A 21,026-nucleotide genomic window follows, 5' to 3' on the forward strand; every position below is an offset into this window, starting at 1 on the left:
AAAAGGGTAGTGGTCATATTAAAAAGAAAATGGTGGTCCTGAGGAGCACTATTTACTGAGTACCACTTTGTGCTGGGTCCTGTGCTGAGCCCCATTACATGCATCTCACAAATCACAGCCACACAATTGGAGAGGACTCAGGAACACATTCCTATAGCCAGAGGCACTTGCTGGGTGGGTGACCATCATTGCTGCCTACATGTCCCCTTGTCTCCCCTATGTGTCTAGGGGCTCACAAGAGTCATTCCTGGGGTAGGGGAGGGTACAGAAACCCTGACTCCGGGGCAGCAAAGGGCCTCCTAAGCTCTAGCACACATCACCTCTGGAGATAGATGCTCATTAACTACTGACGCAGCCCAGGTGGCCACTACCTAGCTGAACTACTGCACTTGGAAGAGGTATCTCCATTCCATAAATTTATTGACCTTGTATGGAGCAGTTCATAGGTCATTTTCTGTGCAGGATTAGCTCCAGGTCTGAAGGGCCTGGTCAGCATGGGTGGAGCGGTCATAAAGACTTGCTCTGGAAGGATAACCTTGGGCAAGCCATTTATCCTCCCAGAGGCTGGCTTTCCTTGTCTGCAATGGGGATAAGGAACATGTCCACAACAGACAATGACTGGACCCTTCCATGGGCCAGACGCTAAGCTAACACTAGTCATTCAACTCATTTAATCCTCCGCACAGCCCAGTGAAGTACTAGTACCAGCTTCATTGTAGGGAGAGGAGAACTGAGATTTGGCAAGGCTAAGTAACCAAAGCCATGGAGCCAGCGAGTGGAGGGACTGAGCATTAGACCTGGACGTCTAACTCTATGGTCTGAGAATTAGCCATTCTGACACCACCTCACAGGCTTGTTCAGACAACTCAGCGCCAGTGCCACGTGCACCTAGCACAGCGCTCTGGAATACCTTGACTTCCTTTCCCAGAGTATGACCCGGGCTCATGACAGAGCTCACAGCAAGCTGTAAGAACAGCCAGGGCCCAGGATGCGGGAGACAAAAGCAACCCCAATCTTATGGGGGCTCGCAACAGCCCAGGGCAAGTAGCCCATTTCTTGCACTTTTCCCTCATGTTTTCTGTGGGTTATTACAAATGTCAGGACGGAAGTCACCAACTGATCCTCTGAAACTTCCTTCCTTTCTGTCTCTGCATGTTCTCTCTTCCACTTCTGCTGTTTGTGGCCTTCATCAGGCACTGATCTGGCTTAAGCTTGGTGAGACCCCCCTGGATACACCCTGGCTGGATGGCTGGACTCCCCTCCACCGCCCCAACAGGCTCCCAGCACATCCAGTTCCCTCCAGCTCCCCCTGAGGGAAAATCCCCTGCAGGCCACCTTCTTTGTCTACTCACACCAGGGGGCTCACCCATTACACCTCCTAAGTCTCTCTCTGCAGCTCATATGTCTCTCCTGAGTTTCCAGGTCCTTCCATCCAAATGTCTCTTGGGCTACTTTTACCTCCAGCCAGCAGGCCTAGAGGACACTTATCGTCTTTCCCCTAAAACCTGCTTCTGTCCTGGCATCAGTATCACTACACTCCTAGTTACTTGAGAGAATTCAAACGCTGAAGCCGACAGGGAAATTCTGTAAAGGAGCCACACAGAGCCAGGGGTCTCTAATCCAAGTCCAGGTAACAATCTAGTCTGCTTCCTAAAACATCCCTGTCTGTCTGAAGTCCACACAGAAAATAAGCACCACAACAGATCAGTATTGGATACAGTATGAATTCCCAAAAGCTTCCTTCTCTTTGGTTAGACAAATGATAATAGCAGCATGTAGGGGATAAGCTTAGGAATTCCTCGGGCTTACACCCATGGGTTAACAAGACATAAAGAAATACAAAGTCATAAAACGCTCAATCCTGAGTTTGGGCAAATCAGACTGGCACCCCAAGAATAGGGGGGTGTAAAGGCACCCCGAGAATAGGAAGGTGCAAAGGTGCCAGGAATAGGAAGGTGCAAAGGCACCCCAAAATAGAGAGGGGGTGCAGAGCCCCCAGAATAGAGAGGGAGAGGCAAAGGCCTAAAATAGGAATGGCACAAAGATGCCCAATACATAGGTATATGAAATAAACAAGATTAGATATTCAGGGTGGAAGCACCCCAATTTAGTACTATAGCAGAAAAGCCACTTTCACAGGAGAATAGGGCCAGGTTAGGTAAATCGGTGAATTGGACTATGGACCACTGCGTTGCAGACAAAGCAGCCCAGAATGGAGATGGTTAACAAAAGAAGAAGTACCTTACTAACCCTGAGGTTACTCCCCCTACCTGTCTCATCCCCTAGGCTAAGATAAACAGAGGTGCACTCTCGTGTCTGCTGTAAACAACCTTCCTCCTGGTACCCAGATTTTGTTTTGTATTAACCCAAACCCCTCACCCCAAATATTCTCAAGGCTCCCTTTCCCTCATGTCCACAAGTTAATGTTCACAGATTCATTGTCCCTTTGTGCACGTCCATCGCCATGTTTGTAAGCCTTCTGATCCTAATAAAAACGGGGCAAGGACCCTTATTCGGGGCTCTTGTCTTTTCCCAGACATTAGCCACCTCTTGCTTTAATCCTACATCCCGCTTTTTTCCTAGACAAGAGAGAACTTTAGACCCAGAGTCTATGACAGCAGCAAACAATATTTATAAAGTACTAAGCACAGTTCTAAAGCAGTTTGCATGCATTAACCCATTTAACTCCCACACTAATCTTGTAGGGCAAGCACTATTGTATTCACTTTTACTAAAAACTTAAGTGAAACAGAGAAATCAAACAAGATGCTTAGGACAGCACAGCCCATGACTGGTGGAGCCAGGATACAAATCCATGCAGTCAGCCTCTAAAATTCAGGCCATATTACTATCTTCTTAAAAACTATTTAAATCAAATCCTGCTAGTGGGAAATTGTATATACATGAATAATAAATGAAAAAGTAGCTGAGAAATGATCAACATACAGTAAATTAAACATATTAAAATTGAATTAAAAAAAAAAAACTAAAGGTATGAAATTCCAGACTTCAAGTTTTATTACAAAGTGGCAATAATTAAAACAGTATGGTACTGGCATAAAAATAGACACATAGATCAATGGAACAGAATAGAAAACCCAGAAACAAACCCACAGTTATATGGTCAATTAATCTTCGACAAAGAATGAATGAGTATACAATGGGAAAAAGACAGTCTCTTCAACAAATAGTGTTGGAAAAACTGGACTGCTACATGCCAAGGAATGAAACTGGATCACTGAATTAAAGACCTAAATGTGAGACCTGAAACCATAAAAATCCTTGAAGAGAGCACAAGCAGTAATCTCTCTGACATTGGCTGTAACAACATTTTTCTAGATATGTCTCCTGAGGCAAGGGAAATAAAAGCAAAAATAAACTATTGGTACTATATCAAGACAAAAAGCTTCTGCACAGTGAGGGAAACAATCAACAAAACTAAAAGGCAACCTATGGAAGGTACTTGAGAAGATACTTGCAAATGACATGTCCAATAAAGGATTGGTATCCAAAACATATAAAGAACAGATACAACTCAATACCCCAAAACCAAATAATCCTATTACAAATGGCAGAAGACATGACACTTCTCCAAAGAAGACATCCAGATGTCCAACAGACACATGAAAAAATGCTCAACATCAGTGATTATCAGGGAAATGCAAATCAAAATTACAATAAGATATCACCTCACAAGCCTGTCAGAATGGCTAAAATAAAAAACACAAGAAATAAGTGTTGGTGAGGATGTGGAGAAAAAGGAACCCTCTTGTGCTGCTGGTGGGAATGTAAACCGGTACAGCCACTGTGGAAGACAGTATAGAGTTTCCTCAAGAAATTAAAAATAGAACTACCCTACAATCTAGTAATCATGCTACTAGGTATTTACCCAAAAAATACAAAAACATTAATTCAAAGGGATACATGCATCCCTATATTTATTGCAGCATTATTTACCAAATTACGGAAGTAGACCAAGTATCCATCAATAGATGAATGGATAAATAAGAGGTGGTATACACACACACACACACACACACACACACACACAATGGAATATTATTCAGCCATAAGAAGAATGAAATCTTGGCATTTGCAGTAAGATGGATGGAGCTAGAGAGTATAATGCTAAGTGAAATAAATCAGTCAGAAAAAGACAAATGCCATTATGATTTCACTCATATGTTTAAGAAACAAAACAAATGAGCAAAGGGAAAAAAGAGAGAGAAAGACAAACCAAGAAATAGACTGTTAACTATAGAAAACAAACTGACGGTTACCAGAGGGGAGAAGCGGGGGGTGGGGGGAGGGGAATGGGTGAAATAGGGGATGGAACTTAAAGAGTACACTTATCGAGATGAAAAATAAAATGAAACTCAGGTAAAAAATTTTTAAAAAGTAGGTTGCAGGGGCGCCTGGGTGGCTCAGTCAGTTAAGTATGCCACTTTTGATTTCCACTCAGGTCATGATCTCATGGATTCGTGAGTTTAGGCTCCACATCGGGTTGTGCATTGGCAGCACAGAGCCTGCTTGGGATTCCCTCTCTCCCTCTCTCTCTCTCTCTCTGACCCTCCCCCGCTGTGCATGTGCAAATTCTCTCTTAAATAAATAAAAAAAAAAGTAGGTCGTATACAATCACTCTGGAAAAAAAAAGTTAACAATTTGATGCGTTTCACATATGAGGACACTTGTGACACGATCATCACATTACATTCAATATGATCTCAGTTATGCGTATACCTGTATCGACAATGAAGAGGAAAGAGATATACCACATGCTAAGAATGCTGTCTGGGAGACGGGATCATGGGTAACTGAAAACCTATACCTTTCTAGATGTTTCTAATTTCCTACAAAGAATATGCACTACTTTAACAATCAGAAGCACAAATGTAGTATTTTAAAGAAATGATGTGACGAATTAAAAATAAAGCCCCTCATCCTCTCCCCAGGACCACATCCCTGCAGGGATCACACCAGATCACTGTAAGCTCCAAAGAAGGGGCTGTCTGCAACGTGGCCGGCCCCTCGGTCCCACTGCACTTACTGTATTTCGGTTCCCAGATGCTTGAGGGAAATATTCTGAAGGGCTAAGGGCATGGCAGGCACCGGCTGCAAGGCGGCTGCCACACCCACGAGCCCAGGGGGCGTTTGCACAGGGCACAGGAACTCCTCCAGCTCCACTTCCTCTTGCTCTGCGGAACAGAGAAACAGGGTAATCATCCACCTGGGTCGCTGCACTTGTACATACGAGACAGAGGCGCACTGGGCTGGGTTCCCACTGGGAGCAAGTGGGAGTCAGTGGGCTGCCTGAGCAAGCCTTCTTTGGAAGGTTAAGAGCAGCCAAAGAGGCAGGCTTTTCATTAAATGTTCTTCCAGGAAAATGATGCATCTTACTGAGAAAGTCTTCCTGAAAACCTTGTTAAAATATGCAGAACTGCTGATACTTCTACATCTGAGAATCTACCCTAAAAACGTTACCTGACATGCAGACAAAGCTTTATGAGCCAAGGGGTTCATCCTGGCACCGTCTGTCCTCACACTGGAAATAACTCCCTCAAACTAGAAGTAAAGTTCTGGGGAGGGGTTAAACAAATCATGATGCCTTCTGAAAATAGGATATTACTCAGCCGTTTAAAACAATACTAATGAAGAATGCTTAAAATCATGAGGAACAGGTGTGGGATATAAAAACAGCTAGTAAAAAAATTGGGTTAGAGCATCATGATCTCAACTGTAGAGAAAGTCTCACAGAAATACACTCTGTGGTATGGACAGAGGTCAGAAGTGCATGGTGGGATCAGAAGCAGGCTGCCCTCATTATCGCTTCGTGTTTTTGCCCAAATTGTCTATGCTAAACATGGGTTATTTTTTATAAACAGAAAGATAATGTTTACTCATCAAAAGTAGAAGTTTATGAACAGATTTTATGACATGGAGGCATTAGGGTCACAATACGTAGTACCGTAGAGCAAGGTAGGGTGTTTGTATTATTATATGATCTGAAATACGTTTAAATAAAAGGCAAGTGGGGGTCATAATGTAATGTGAACACTGGCTGTCTCTGGGTGATAGGATTATGGCTACTTTTTCTTCCACTTTTCTACTTTTTGTAAATGTTCTGCAACGATTCTTATACAGTGAGTGCTTCAAAACACTTAACATTAAGGAACGTTTTGAGGCTAAGGTAACATTATTTGAAGTATAAGAGAGAGGAGGTGAAATACTCAGAAGTTAGTTTTGAGTGTTACAAAAAGCAGGGGAGGATTAAGACCACCTATTGGGCGGCAGGATCTGGATCAGGCAGCTCCTGAGACACGGAGGGCAGCAGGCCCTCCACTGGCCTTCCACTGGAGCCCTCTTACTGAGAGGGTGAAATGTAGGGGAAGAAGGAATTTTACCTTTGCACTCCATTTTCAAACAGGGTGCAGGTGCAAAAACATTGACTACAACCGCAGGGGCGGGGGAGCTGTTCCATCTACTCACAAACAGACTTTGCAATCAATATATTTAATTCCTAATAGGCCCTGTCACATCCGGCAGATGGGCCACGACTTGGCCCAAGTCATTCTTTTGAGCTCCCTGTCTTCAATTCACTCTCTCACCAAACACTTCTGGCATCTGCCCTGAGGTTTCTGGTGGAGCTGGAGAAAGTTAGATAATCAAAGGCATAGGAAGCTCCCAGCTTAAGGAGCAGGGAGAAGTGTGCACTTCAGGAAGACCAAGTGAGTAGAAGATGGAGGGCAGGCCAGGCAAGGTGCGGGCGAGTTCTGGGAGATGAAGACAGATTGTTTCACCACAAGTCAGGAAAGGCTTCCTGGAGGAAGGGCACTCGAGCAGGGCCTAGAGGGCTGGAAAGGATTTTGAACTGCTAAAGGAGTGAAGGAGGATGCCAAGAGGGAACAGAGGAGATGGGGCTGGGAAGGACAAATGGGCAGGAGGGGGCTAATAGGGGATCTCATCTGGCTGGACCCACGGGACCCCTGAGCGTTTCAGCAAAAGCTCCAAAGAACCTGGGTTACAGCTGTGGTGTTGGAAGAACCGAAGCCAATCCACGTTTCTGTTAGAAGGGTGCTGTGACCAGACTGGAAATCGCATTTTCTCTTCTGGCCCCAGGTTCCCCATTTTTAAATTAAAAAAAAAAAAAATTTTTTTTTAATGTTTATTTATTTTTGAGAGACAGAGAGAGCGAGCAAGCTGGGGAGGGGCAGACACAGAATCCGAAGTAGGCTCCAGGCTCTGAGCAGTCAGCACAGAGCTGGATGCGGGGCTCGAACCCACGAACGATGAGATCACGACCTGGGCCGAAGTCAGATGCTCAACTGACTGAGCCACTCGGGCGCTGCATGGTTCCGCATTTTTAAAATGGGAAGGATACTCTCCATCCTGTCTCCTTCGGAGGTAAAGTATATCAAAATATTTAGGAAACCATAAAAGCCCCATTCTGTGGACTTGCATCTTTCTTTTTTTTTTTTTTAATTTTTTTTTTAACGTTTATTTATTTTTGAGACAGAGAGAGACAGAACATGATTGGGGGAGGGTCAGAGAGAGGGAGACACAGAATCTGAAACAGGCTCCAGGCTCTGAGCTGTCAGCACAGAGCCCGACACGGGGCTCGAACTCACAGACTGTGAGATCGTGACCTGAGCCAAAGCCGGTCGCTTAACCAACTGAGCCACCCAGGCGCCCCATGGACTTGCATCTTTCAAAAGTAGTCTTTAATCCAGACTTTGAGCTGATTCAAAATAATTACGGTTTTCTTGTTTATCAATACTTTAACCATCTTTAATCTCCCTCATGCAGAAGAAACAAAAAATGTACAATTTGCCTAAGATTTTTAATGTCTTGGCAAGTACTTCCCTAACTGCCAATATCTGTTCTCCTTTAATGTCCACCTTTGGCCCTAAATCCACCCTGAGGCCACACGAACTAAGCCTTGGGGGTGAATGTCACCCACTGGCTGGATTCACCAGTGAGGAAACAGTGGCTCAGGAGGATTTTCGTGGCCAGGGTCACACAGCCGGTAGCAGAGCCACGCACTCAAACACAGTTCCTTGCTTGTCCACTAAAACCACGTGGCTTGTCAGAGCAGGTTTTGTGGCAGGCGGACAGTTCCAAGATGAGAGGGGCTGCCCGGGAAGGCCCAGTGGGAAGGCCCCCAGCGCGAGGTGTTTGAGAGATGGGTGGCACGTGACAGTGATGTCACAGTGAAGGTTAGCACTTCCTGTGGGTAAGAGGATTGGTCTGGGGCCTCTGGGCCTCTCTCCAAGGCCGCACAAGGAATTCTCAGCAGCGTTCATCCGAATTCTCCCTTTGCCTGAGCTGCAGGGGCTGCTCCACCACCAGTAGGAAGTCACTGCCCAACCAAAGGGCCTGGGCCAGCCAGTCACTTCCCTGCAGGGCCCTGGACATGGTGGTGGCCTCCTCGGCATAAGGAGGGGGTTATGAGCCTGCAGATTCGGGTTCAAATTTCAGTGCGGACATTTTCTTGCTCTGCTACCTTGACCAGGTAGGTCCACTGGCCTCTGGGGGCCTCAGTTTCTTCTTCTGTAAAATGGGTACAACACTACCTCATAAGATTGATGTGAGGATTAGATGACATGAAAGAAACACGTAAAGTGTTAGAAACGGTGTAAGTGGTATGCATGTTTTTACAACAATATATTCTTACCTAAGTGCTATTTTGTGTAAATCGTGTCCTACTTTGGCAACATATTATCATTAATCTGCTGGTTTGCCCTTGATCTTTCTCAGCTCTTGTGGAGACCAATGTTTAGGTAAAGCATGAAATAATGGTGTAAACGCTTAAAAGCTGCAGACAACATGCCTTGCAGATTGCTCAACAGCAGTGATAGGACACTTTTTACCAGATGAAGTGTCTGTGACTCAAAGGCAGATGTGAGTCAGTTGGCTTTCAGTGTCCCGGAGCCGGCTCTGCTTCCTCCCAGAAAGGGTGGGGACCGGCTGTGGGGCAACCTGCTCCAGACAGCAAATCCAGGTCGCTCACAGCTCCACAAATGTCCTTCTGGGTGGGCCGGGAAAGGTTCGCAGGGGACATGATCCGGAGGGTAAAGGCCCACATCCCAGCTTCCTGCATCTCCTACCAGGGTCCTCCTTGGGAGACTGGTGTCCTGGTCATTATGACAACTGCTCTCTCCCTCCTCCACCCCCCGGCCCCCCGCCACGTCTCCAGTAGGAGCTGGCCCCGGAGAGGCTCACTAAATGTAGTAAACCAAAGCCACAGAATTCAAGAACCTGGAAAGGATTCAGCACAGCAGAAGAACCTGTGGGATCCCAAAGCCAGTTCAGTTCCAATTTCAGTTCCGGACACACCAGAATTCTGTCATCAGGAGGGTTTCTTGTCACTGCAAATCTGAGGCTGATCTCGGCCAATTGTGCCAACTCAGGCTGCAGTTTCCCACACCAGGCAGGGCTGTCTGGCTCTCTGGCGGAGAGAGGGTGGGTTGCAAGTGCAGACGCACAAACAAACGCTTCCCCAGAGAAAGCCCTTACTCACATGAAACACCCAGAAGGTTCTCGGAAGAAATGACTGATAATTACTAGTAACAACTGAAAAGAGCAGTTATGTTAAGAGTAGTAATGTACACATACACATATAACAACAAGTTATTAGAACAGTTACTATGTATTGAGCACTTACCGTGTGCCTGGCATTAGTCTAAGGGCTTTACCTTCCTTTCCTCATTTAATTATAGAATCCAATGCAATCGCTCACAAATATCCAATGTGCCAGGTAGGGCACCTGGTACTGGGACACAAGTGACAAAGATATGGTCCCCACCCGAGGGCAGGGACCTACAAGGATGCTGTAAGGAGAACACAGCGTGACAGGCCTTGTTAGAACCATGCGAAAAAAGCGTCGAGGGCTCATACAGAGTCCAGCCAGCCTAGCACTGGGAGGCTTCCAAGGGGAGCCTGGCAGGAGTAGGAGGCGACACTGGAGCGTGGCTATGAAGAATAAGCGGGAATTTGCCAGGCAGACAAGGCTCTGGTGCTGCTGAAGCGCACACGGCGTGAGGCGGGCACTGGGGGAGCAGGCAGAGGTGAGCCGAGGGAGGATGAGCCCTAGGCACCGGGCTAAAAAGCTGGGCCTCGGTCACAGGTGGGGGGGCTCCAGCGCTGACTTTAGAAAGTCCGCTCGGCCTGCAGTGGGGAGGATGGGTCTGAGGTGGCGGGCCGGTTCACGGGCACGGGTGAGGAGGCTACTGTGGTTTTCCAGCCAGGGGCTATGAGGCCAGAGCCAAGGTACAGCAGCGAGGAGGGGCCGGCCTGGTGCGGACACCAGAGGGCGGACACAGCCAACATGGTGACCGACCGGCCTGGCCAGCCCAGACTGCCGAAGGGGCGAGGGCAGCGCCCTGTTACCGGACAGCCGGGTGAATAAAAGGCCATTTAACGACGGGAAAGAAACTGGGGGAGCAGATGGTCAAGGGCAGAAGAGCTCGGTTTGGGACACGGAAAACACTTGGGTACAGAGTTCTAGAGGTGCCTGGCCACAAGTCGCGCCCTTGCCTATTCGGTCTCCCTGCTAACCGAGGATGAGGCGTTACAGACATGCTGCAGCTCTGAGCTGGGACAAGGCTCCGAGCCCTTACAGGGGCAGCTGGGGGTGGTCTGTCCTGATTCTCTACCTGCCAACCATATGGCTGGCTGCAGCGTGGGGGTGGGAGGGTGTGATCTCCAGGACTCTTCCATACTTGGATGTTCTAGGATTTGGGATCAAGCAACTTCCTTTGTAGGCCACGTGGAGGTGAAGGATTCCGCCTTAAGGGAATACTACGGGTAAAATCACTGACCTACCCAACGCACACACAGAAGCATTTGTGTAGGAGGCAGCAACAATAACTGCGTGTTCTCATTACCCTTCTGCACAGCAACCCCGTGAGAGTCTCATTTCTTCGGACCTTCCCATGGCAGTCATCGTAACAGTAGCTGACGCTTATTGCGCTCTGACAACGTGCGGCATGCTTCCAACCACTTAAGGTGTATGGACTCATTTGATTTTCATAACAACCCTAAGAAGTAGGTATAGTTTATCACGCTCATTTTATACGGAAGGAAACGGAAGCTCAGGAAGATCAAGCAACTGACTTTTAAGACCACACAGGATTAGGATTTGAACCCAGACGTCCTGGCCTCAGGGCCCGTATTCTTGCCCTTGACACTACACTGTGCCCTAACTGATCCTGAGTCACATCCCTGGCTCTTTGCTTCTTTAGCAGAGGCTCCTCCCACTCACTCCCAACAGGAGGGGAAAGGCTTGGTCACCAAGACCCCTGGGTGTGTGTGCAGGAGGCGAACCCATTGGGTACCTAGCTCGAGGCGCAGGGCGGGCCCATTCCCAGCCAGGGTGGCATCAGGGGCGACGGGAGGTGCAGGCGGGCTGTTGTGGAACTCCCAGCGCTTCATCTGCAGCTGCTGCAGCCAGTACAGCATCACTTGCTTGGTGGCGGCCTGAGAAGCACAGGGGTTAATTGGTATGGCCCTGTGCCCTCAGCGTGGCACTGGGTGTGGGGTGCAGGAAGGTCATGGGAGGCTTAGTGACTCTCTCCCTCCCAGGGAAAACAACTATCACTGCAGATGGGTGCCTGCTTCTGAAACACCACCTGCTTCTTGGCCCCAGAAGAGAATCAGGTATCAGTCCCAAACTTACAGGTTCCTTAACCTTTCTGGGTCTCAGTTTTCCCATCTGTACTATGGTGAAGATACCACTCATGTCCTGGGGCAGTTATGAGGATGAAATGAGGTAAGGGAAGTGAAATGCCCAGCATAGTACCAGACACACTGGAGGTGCTCAAAATGTGCTCACTGGACAAAGGAATTTGGAGGGGATAAGAGAGGGAAAGAACTTTGAAATTCTGACCTGAGTGGGGCCCCAGCACCTCATTGTGCAACATCGCAATGTCTTAACTGACTGTGATATTGCGATTTATAAGAAACGTATATTTGATCATTCAAATGACCCAGATATATTTCTCATATGTATTTGATCTTTGTCCATGGTTTCTGGCTCACAGCTCCTAAAGCCCTTGGAACTTCCTGGGATAAGGGCGATAAAGCTGACTTTTGTTGTGTTCATACGTTAACTCTTGGAAAGCCCTTAGGGAACCTAATGAGGGGGACTGGTTGCCAGGAGAACCAAACATGTGATTAGAGGCTTGGAACTTTCAGTAGGCTTTATACCCTGCATAGAGCCCAACTCAGACCTTGAACTCAGGGCCCTGAGATCAAGACCTGAGCTGAGATCAAGAATCAGATGCTTAATCCATTGAGCCACCCTGAGATGCCCTAAGGCTTGGAACTTTCAGTCCCACCCCTACCCCCCAGAAAGAAAGAGGCTGAACCAGAGACTAGCCAATGACTTAGTCAGTCATGACTATGTAATGAAGCCTCCATAAAAACCCAAAGGACTGGGTTTGGAGAGCTTTTGAGTTGGTGAACATGGAGATGTGGGGAGAGTGGCATAGCTGGAGAGGGCATGGAAGCTCCTACCCCTTCCCCATACCTTGCCCAATACACTTCTTCATCTGGCTATTGATTGGTATCCTTTATCATATCCTTTAATAAACTGGTAAACATAAGTGTTACCCTGGGGGTTCTGGGAGCCCCTCTAGCAAAATAATCAAACCTAAGGAGGAGGTCACTGGAAACTCCAATTTGTAGCCTGCTGTCAGCAGCACAAGTAACAGCCTGGGGCTTGTGACTGGCATCTGAAGTGAGGTGTGGAAGTGAGGTGGGAAGTCTCGTAGGACTGAGCCCTTAACCCATGGGATCTGATGCTGTCTCCGGGTAGACAGTGTTAGAATTAAGTTGAATTCTAGGACACCAGCTGGTGCCTGCGAATTGCTTGGTGTTGTGGGGGGATCCATGCCCCATGTTTGAATTGGGTCCAAGAATCCTAAAAGACTGACTTTTTATGGAACAGAGAGAATCCTTCCTCTGCTTTGGGGATGCACTGAAATCATGGATTTGGTTGGGGACTGGAAAGCCATATGCACACAGTAACAACATAGTGGCACCCTCCAGGCACCCCAAACAAGGTAATGGTTGATACTGGTCATTCATTTCCCAGCACTGGATGGTCCAAATACCTACTTTCACATCTATTACATTGTTGGATCCTCCAGGAGGGAGGCAGGGCAGGAGTGATCAGCCTTCAACAGATGGAGAAACTAAGGCTCTGAAGTTGCCCAGGCAGGTGGTGGTAGAGCTGGTCCCGGATCCCGGGTCTCCCCTTTTAGACCAGAGCTTTGTGGCAATTTATGGCCAGGGGACTGTGGCTTACACAGAGAAAGGCTGAGATCACCTGGGCCACAGCAGCCGGGCAGCTCACTGGGAGTGGATGGTGAACTTCACAGAGTTGCCCACAATCAAGGCCAGGTGAGAACACCAGCAGGCAGCAGGCTATGGGCAACCAGGGCAAAGCTCCCCCTTCTAAGTGATCCACAGATGATGGGTGCATGAGGCCAGGGGCTCCATGAGAGAGGACCTGGGCCTGTCAGGAGGTGTCACATGAGATAAAATAATGCCTACCAGTCTTCTCTTTCCATACACTCTCCCTAAGAGACCTCAGTGCTACCCAGGCCTTCACCATGACCCTGTGCTGACAAGCTCCCAGCCCATACCCAAATACCTCATTTTAGTAATTCATTGGACAAGTGTATATTGAGCACCTACTATTCATGTCATGGCCCCATCCTCTTAGAACTTAAGAGTCTACCAAAGGGGTGTCCTACGGCCTCCCCAGCCTGGGTTCCCTAGGTCGTGGCTGGCCCGACTAAGCAGTCAGCCACCCCTCCCTTGCGTTCCTCCTCCCTCACATCCCTAGTCACCCCCATCGGTCTTCCTCCCCCGTCACAGCTCTAGCTCAGCCACCATTCTCTCTCGATCACCTCCAGATGGACTCCCTGCTCAGCAACCTTGCCTTCTCATTTTTTCTCTACCCAACAGCCACACTGAACCTTCTAAACATTCTAATCTCACAGGGCTTCCTTGCTTAAAGTTCTTCAACAATCTCCCACAACCTATAGGACAAAGTCCAAGCTCCCAGGCCTACCTCACAAATGCCCCACGCTTGGGCCTCCACTCTCCCACTCCATCTTTTGGGCCCCTCTGTACCCCAGGCTCCTGTGATCTGCCTGGACACTCTGGGCTGTATCCTGTTTCTTGTCTTTGCTCATGGGGCTCTCTCGGCCAGGAATGCCCTTCTTCCTCTTGTCTGTTCATAGAAAACCGAATCCCTTTTTCAGGACTCAGATGTCATCCCCTCTGTGCTGCGCTCCTGGATGGACCCTTCCACTCAGTGGAACTGACCCTCCTGTTCACCATACTTGTCTGGTACAGACTTATCAGGGCGTCTCTAAGGAACATTTCATGTGTGTGCCAGGCCCCCTGTGAGTTCTCTCACCAGACCTTAAGCTGTTTGAGAACCAGGGGGCAGGTCTGATTTGGCTCCATACCCTGGTGCTTAGCACCGAGCCAGGCACACACATAGATCAATGGAACAGTAAAAGCCATGTGTTCAAGACTCTGTAGACAGCAGTTAGCCTGTGGGAGGAAACACATGACCCGTAAACCACCTGATCTCTAAAATGCCTGCCTTCCCTGGCCTGGAATTCCTGGTTTGCATTATTTTGTCTGATTTTCCCAGCCTGGTCACTGGCCAGGCCCAGCCATCAAAGGGGAACTGAAGCTGTGGGCTACACACAGGGCGCTCAGTAGATTCCCAGTTGGCTGGAAGTGGGGGTCAAGGAGCAGGAAGACGGGGTGGGGTTGGGGAGGCTGTCTCCTGGCACACTGTTCTCTGGGGTGTGTGAATCCTGGAATTCTTAACCCAGATCTGTCTTTCCACTTAAGTTCTGGGGCAACTCCTCCGGAAATGAACATTAGGACCTCAGTTCTATTACCATGTGGGTTCATTAAACAAACATTTATGGAGCACCCACTCGGGTGCTAGGCTGTATTCTAGATGCTGGGATTAATTCAATTTGTAGGTCCTGGATGCTTACACATCTTGTTTTAAATCTCACAAACTACCTAGATTCTGGGAGATTAAGTAGCCCAGGGTTACACAGCTAGTTAATAGTAGTTGATGTAAAATTTGAATCCAAGCCTGTCTGATTTCAAAGCATATGGCCTTACCACTGTTTCAGGCATTCTCAGTTAAAGACGATAATAAAACAAAACCTACTAATGGTGAAACACATTGAGATAAGCCTGTATGAACCTTCTAGGCCGATCAGTGAAACCTAAGTATTTTATCTCCCAATCCCTGCCAATGTTTGCTCAGCATTCAATTCCCTCCGCCAAAATATCAAGAAAAGTGATTCAGAGTCCTTGTCTTGAGAGGACTGCACAGCTCATATCTTTACTATCCTTCGGCCCCAAGTAAGAAAGTTAATGTAACTGCATTGTTAAGGCACACCAAAAAGTAAAAGTTTTGAAACAGTACTGAGAGGTACAAAGACTAAGGGATTTCAAGTGTGGGTTACACCACTCACTAGATGCCTGACCTCTGAAGTAACTGGCTGGTTACTTCATCTCTCCAAGACTCTGTTTCTTGATTCTAATGTGGGTACATCATTCCTGCCTGTTATGGGAGCTCAATGAGAAAATGGGTGCAAATGCGTCTTGGAATGCACCAAATCCTGGGCACCCACGGTTCACTGGGGGAGATCAGGGTCTGTAATACTCGTTCCAGTAAATTTACTGTGACCACCCACACGTGCCAGGCTGTGCCCTGGGAACTCATCCCGGCTTTAAAAGGAAAAAAAAAAAAAAAACAAAAAACTGCCCCATTTACCTTCAGGGTAATAATTCGGCTGGGAGTCTTGATTTCAAAAGTCCCCTCCTCGGCGTCTGCCTTGCAGTCAAAGACCGCACTGGAGAGGTCGATGCTGTCCAAGGGATTGGCATCCTGCGCGGTCCGTGAATAATACAGGCGACGTTTCTTCTCGTCGTAGAAGAACCAGCGGGATTTCCAACCCCGGATGGGCCCTTTGCCGCCAAATTTATTTAAATAACCACAGAGTTTCTTGGGGGCCGCCTCCAGGGAACGGGAGCAGCTCTCCGACTCCTCCTGAGGCAACACCTCTGGGCCCCTGGCAGGCTCTTCGGACCTGAGGACCGAGGAGCTAGACTCTGCGGGATTCTCCTGGGCGCCCTCCATCTCCACTAAAGACCGTCGAGGCACTGGAGGTCCGCAGCCAACTCTGGCCAAATCCCAGAGACTCAGCGGGTAACTCCTAAGAGCGAGAAATCTGGGCGGGGGCGGGGCCACGGGTGACGCGCCCCCCTGGAAACCGCAGGAATGCGGATGGCTACAGTAAGTTAACCTTTGACGGCAAACTCAGGTGGGGCGGTTGGCCACGCCCCTCCCAAGCTCTCCGCAGCCAGGCCACACCCCGACACGCCCTCGGCCGGCTCTCCCCATCCCACCCGCTTCCGGCTTTCAGGCTCCGCCAAGTCAGCCATATTTAGTGAGGGCAGCTGCAGGGCGTGTGGGGGCCCTCAGGTTGAAAACACGGTGACACTGAGCAAAGTTAACTGGCGGCAGGGAAGCGGGAAGAGATGCCTGTCTCTGACTAGACTGCCTTGGTAACTCGTGTAATAAGGTAGAAGGATGGTTCTTCTTGCGTCTTAAGGGCAGTCCGCCTTTACCCCGCAGGTGCCGCGCGGGTTACCGTCGGACGGCGCATTCCGGGGCCATTGGCTGAGAGGGACGCCGGCTCGGTGACGCCACTTCCGGCGCAGCTCGGGGCGCTCTAGGTCTAGGGCTCTGTCCGCAGGCTTGTATCCCGCGTTACTTTAGCGCCGCAGTGACTCCCCCCTGACTTCCCCGGCTTACCCCGGTACTGTTCCCAACTTCCACTCACCACCCAACGGCTCTGGTCGGGTTGTGTAGGGCGATCAGGCTTGGCTGCTGCTAAATAATGATGCTAAAATCCTAAATAAAATATTTTACAAATCAATTCTAGTATTTTACGAAGAATTACATGCTACACCTAGAAGGAGTTATTTTAGGGATATTTTAATAACAATAAAAAAATTACACCTGCAGTGCAAAAAATATGAGCATCTTAATATTTTCTAAAAAGGTATTTGATCAAATTCAACATCATTTCTGAAGTTTAACACTATTATTATGGAAATAATGTTTCAAAATTTCTTAATAAATCAGACATCTTGTTCTAGATTTTCTAGCTAAATAATGATAGGTATTTGAAGGAACAATTATAATAATTTCAAATATATGCCTTACATCTGAAAAACTAAAGAGGTCTTCCCACTAATGTTCCAGGAGCTAATCCAGGATTCCACATTTGCTCATCATGTTTCCTTAGTCTCCTGTGAACTATGACATATTTCAGGTTTTCCTTGTTTTTTATGACCTGACAGTTTTGAAGGGTATCAGTCAACTATTTTGTAGAATATTGTGAATTTAGGTTTGTCTGGTGTTTTCTCATGATGAGAGGGGGGTGATAGGTTTTGGAGGAGACCAGGACAGAGGGGAAGTGCCTCTCTCATCACCTAATATCCAACTATGTGATACACACATGGTGATGGTAACCTCTGTCCCTTGGTTAAGATGGTTTCTGCCAGATTCCTTGGCTATAAAGTTACCATTTTCCCCTTTCAACACTCTGTTCCTTGGAATAGAGTCCCTGAATCTCTACCACAAGAAGCTCCACTTTCTGGGGGTTGGGGACGGTTGGTAGCATTTTCATTTTGTATAGCCTATTAGAATGATTCTGAAGCTTATTTCCAAGGGTGAGCAGGTGAGAACAGCCAAAAAAATTTTTTTTAATTTTTTTTTTTACATTTATTTATTTGTGAGAGACAGAGAGAGACAGCATGAGCAGGAGAGGGGCAGAGAGAGAGGGAGAGACAGAATCAGAAGCAGCGTCCAGGCTCCAAGCTGTCAGCACAGAGCCCGATGTGGGGCTCGAATCCACAAACTGTGAGATCGTGACCTGAGCCGAAGTCAGACGCTTAACCAACTGAGCCATCCAGGCACCCCAAGAATAGCCAAAATTTTGAAGAAAAAGAGCAATTAGGATCTGGCCTACTACATACACAAATGTATTGATTCAACCAAAAAGTATTTAGTGGGCACCTACTGCCAGGTACCATTTAAAATACAGGGCTGCAGTGATGAATGGGACAAGGTCCCAGATCCCATGGGGCTGTCACCGTAGTCCAAGGAGACAGGCCATAGACAGGTAAGCAAGTAAATGAACATGGTGACTTCAGATTGTCATACTTTCTGGGAAGAAAATAAACAGAATTATAAGAACAACAGAATGCAGTATTTCTGGTCCAGGGGCAGGCACATAAATGGAGCAAAGTAAATTCAGAAAAACATACAAATAAGTGTAGAAATGTAGCACAGGGAAGGGTTTCAAACTTTTTTTTTCTTATTATCCCTAAAGGAGCCTTTTCAGGCTTTTCCCCCTGATCATCACCTCCCGTAAAATTTTAACACCATAAATATAATATGAATCTCTTAATGAACTGCATGTATATCTGTGATTTATATATACAAAGAGTAGGATTTTTCTTTTGTACCCCAAGAACCAATTTTGAACCCCTTGGGGTGATATTGTCCTTATTGAGAATGCATGTGATTGGAGTATAAGATAAAGTTAGAATTTCAAAACATTGGGGGACATGATAAGCTATTTATTTAGTAAGTTAGTTTAGGTATTCACCTAATATTGTGTATAAAAATAGTGTTTATGTAGATTAGAACATAATGCATAAAAACGAAACAATAATATATACACAATGGAGTGTTATTCAGCCTTAAAAAGGAAGAAAATTCTGATGCATGCTATAACATGGATTAACCTTGAAAATATTCTGCTAAGTGAAATAAACAAGACCCCAAAGGGCAAATGTTGAATAGTTCCCCTTACATGAGGTATCTAGAAAAGGAAAATTCACGGAGAAAGAAAGTATAATTGAAATTACTAGGGGTTGGGGAAGGGAGAAATGGGGAATTATTGTTTAATGGGTACAGAGTTTCTGTTTGGGATGATGAAGAACTTCTAGAAATGTAGAGTGATGATGGTTGTAGAATACTATGAATGTACTTGAGGCCACTGAATTGTACACTTAAAAATAGTTAAAATGGTAAATTTTATTATGTATAATTTTACCACAATAAAATTTTTTAAGTGAAACCATAAGTATTTGAAGAAAATAAAGGCAAATGTATATGTAATCTTGGTTTGAGGGAAGGAAGCCTTTATAAGCATAACATGAAAAAGAGCACACAGAAAGCTAAAGATTGCTAGACTGTCCTTAGGCATATTCCAAATGTGTGTACCAGAAAATATCAGGAACCACCTGAAAAGACAAGTGCAAGGTGAGAAAATTATCTGAAACACATTTGTAACACATATGATGCAGGGTTAATATTTATAAGCTGCACACACAAGTCAGTAAGTCAAAGAAGCAATGAAAATAATGGACAAATCAACAATCCATTCACGAAAGAAAAGACTAAATGTGTAAAGAGCAAAACCTTTTAACCACTCCAGTAATTTTGACCTATAATTAATATTGGTCAGCTTTTTTTTTTTTTTTTTTTTTGTATGTAATCTGTCCCTTGAATGGGGGCACATCAGTCTCCTAGAGGAGGGATCAGAGGAGAGTGATGTAAATTGGGACAAGGAACACAGAAAATAACTTGGCAGCTAGGTCAAAAGTCCTGGAACTTTGTGTGTCCTGTGGTTTAAAGTTCCATCTCTAAGAATTTGTCATAAGAAAAAAATCATACATGCTTACAAATATGTTCATCACAGTATTACTTATTACTTCAAAAATTTGAATCAATATAAATGTCCCAAAATCTGAAGTTGGTTAGGTAACTGATTAATTACTTTTTGCAGGAGGATATGAAATGATATGGAAAATATTAGGTTAGGGGCACCTGGGTGGCTCAGTTGGTTAAGCGTCTGACTTCAGCTCAGGTCATGATCTCATGGTCCGTGAGTTCGAGTCCCGTGTCAGGCTCTGTGCTGACAGCTCGGAGCCTGGAGCCTGCTTCAGATTCTGTGTCTCCCTCTCTCTGACCCTCCCCTGTTCATGCTCTGTCTCTCTCTATCTCAAAAATAAATAAACGTAAAAAAAAAATTAAAATAAAGGAAAATATTAGGTTAACAAAGCAGACCACAAAACCATTTTCACAAAACTTACTATTGGTAAATATATTATATATATATATATATATATATATATATATATATATATATATATATTACATATTTACATATGTATGGTGTATTATGTATATGTATAAAAGATTGGAAACATGCATAATATTAGTAGCATTTTCTCTAGGGGTGGGATTAAAAATAATTTTCATTTTCTTCTTTTTTGCTTTCTGTATTTTCCACAGTTAAAAAAATATGTAATTTAAATCTTAAATAAAATGTACTTGTGGGGCACCTGGGTGGCTCAGTCTGTTGAGTATCCGACTCTTGATCTCTGCTCAGGTCATGATCTTATGGTTCGTGAGTTGGAGCCCCGCATAGGGCTCTGCACTAACAGTGTGGAGCCTGCTTGGGATTCTCTCTCTCCCTTTCTCTCTGCCTCTCTCCTGCTCTCTCTCTCTTTCAAAATAAATAAACTTCAAAAAAATGTACTTGTAAGTACACAACTGTTCCTGTTTTTAAGTTGCTCCAAAGTTGAATATAATTCTTACTTGAAGAACGGGGATCATACAGACTTCTGGATGTAAAATAAAGAAGTCCCAGGGATGGAGGTACAGTATGGGGAATATCATCAATAGTGTTGTAATAACTTTGTATGCTGACACATGGTAACTACCCTTATTGTGGAGAGCATTAAAGAAAAAAGTAAAAGAATGGAGATCATAAACCTGTTCTTCGAGCTCCACTCCCATAGGAAACAATCAAGAAAATTACATACAAAAACAAGATTAATTAAGGAGCTTTCTAGAGAAAGAAATACATAACATCCAACTCTCCAGAGTTGTA

General features: G+C 46.1%; 1 protein-coding gene across 4 annotated transcripts in view; it reads right to left on the reverse strand.

The window, feature by feature from the left end:
- TBC1D2 (TBC1 domain family member 2) overlaps nt 1-16,403 on the reverse strand; it is a 56,013-nt gene extending 39,610 nt beyond the window's left edge. Inside the window, exons 1-3 of one of the 4 annotated variants that reach the window (XM_019454380.2) lie at nt 15,824-16,401; nt 11,334-11,475; nt 5,048-5,195 (exon numbers count right to left, since the gene is read on the reverse strand). In XM_019454380.2, the coding sequence (XP_019309925.2) occupies nt 5,048-5,195; nt 11,334-11,475; nt 15,824-16,189 (656 nt within the window). In that variant the 5' untranslated portion in view covers nt 16,190-16,401. Of the gene's footprint in view, nt 1-5,047; nt 5,196-11,333; nt 11,476-15,823 lie in introns of all 4 variants that reach the window. The other 3 variants (XM_019454382.2, XM_019454381.2, XM_019454384.2) reach the window with 3 other exon arrangements.
- Nucleotides 16,404-21,026: the final 4,623 nt, after the last annotated feature.

Source organism: Panthera pardus, unplaced genomic scaffold (assembly GCF_024362965.1).
Source record: "Panthera pardus isolate Hobbes unplaced genomic scaffold, ASM2436296v1 HiC_scaffold_20, whole genome shotgun sequence".
NCBI lineage: Eukaryota > Metazoa > Chordata > Mammalia > Carnivora > Felidae > Panthera > Panthera pardus.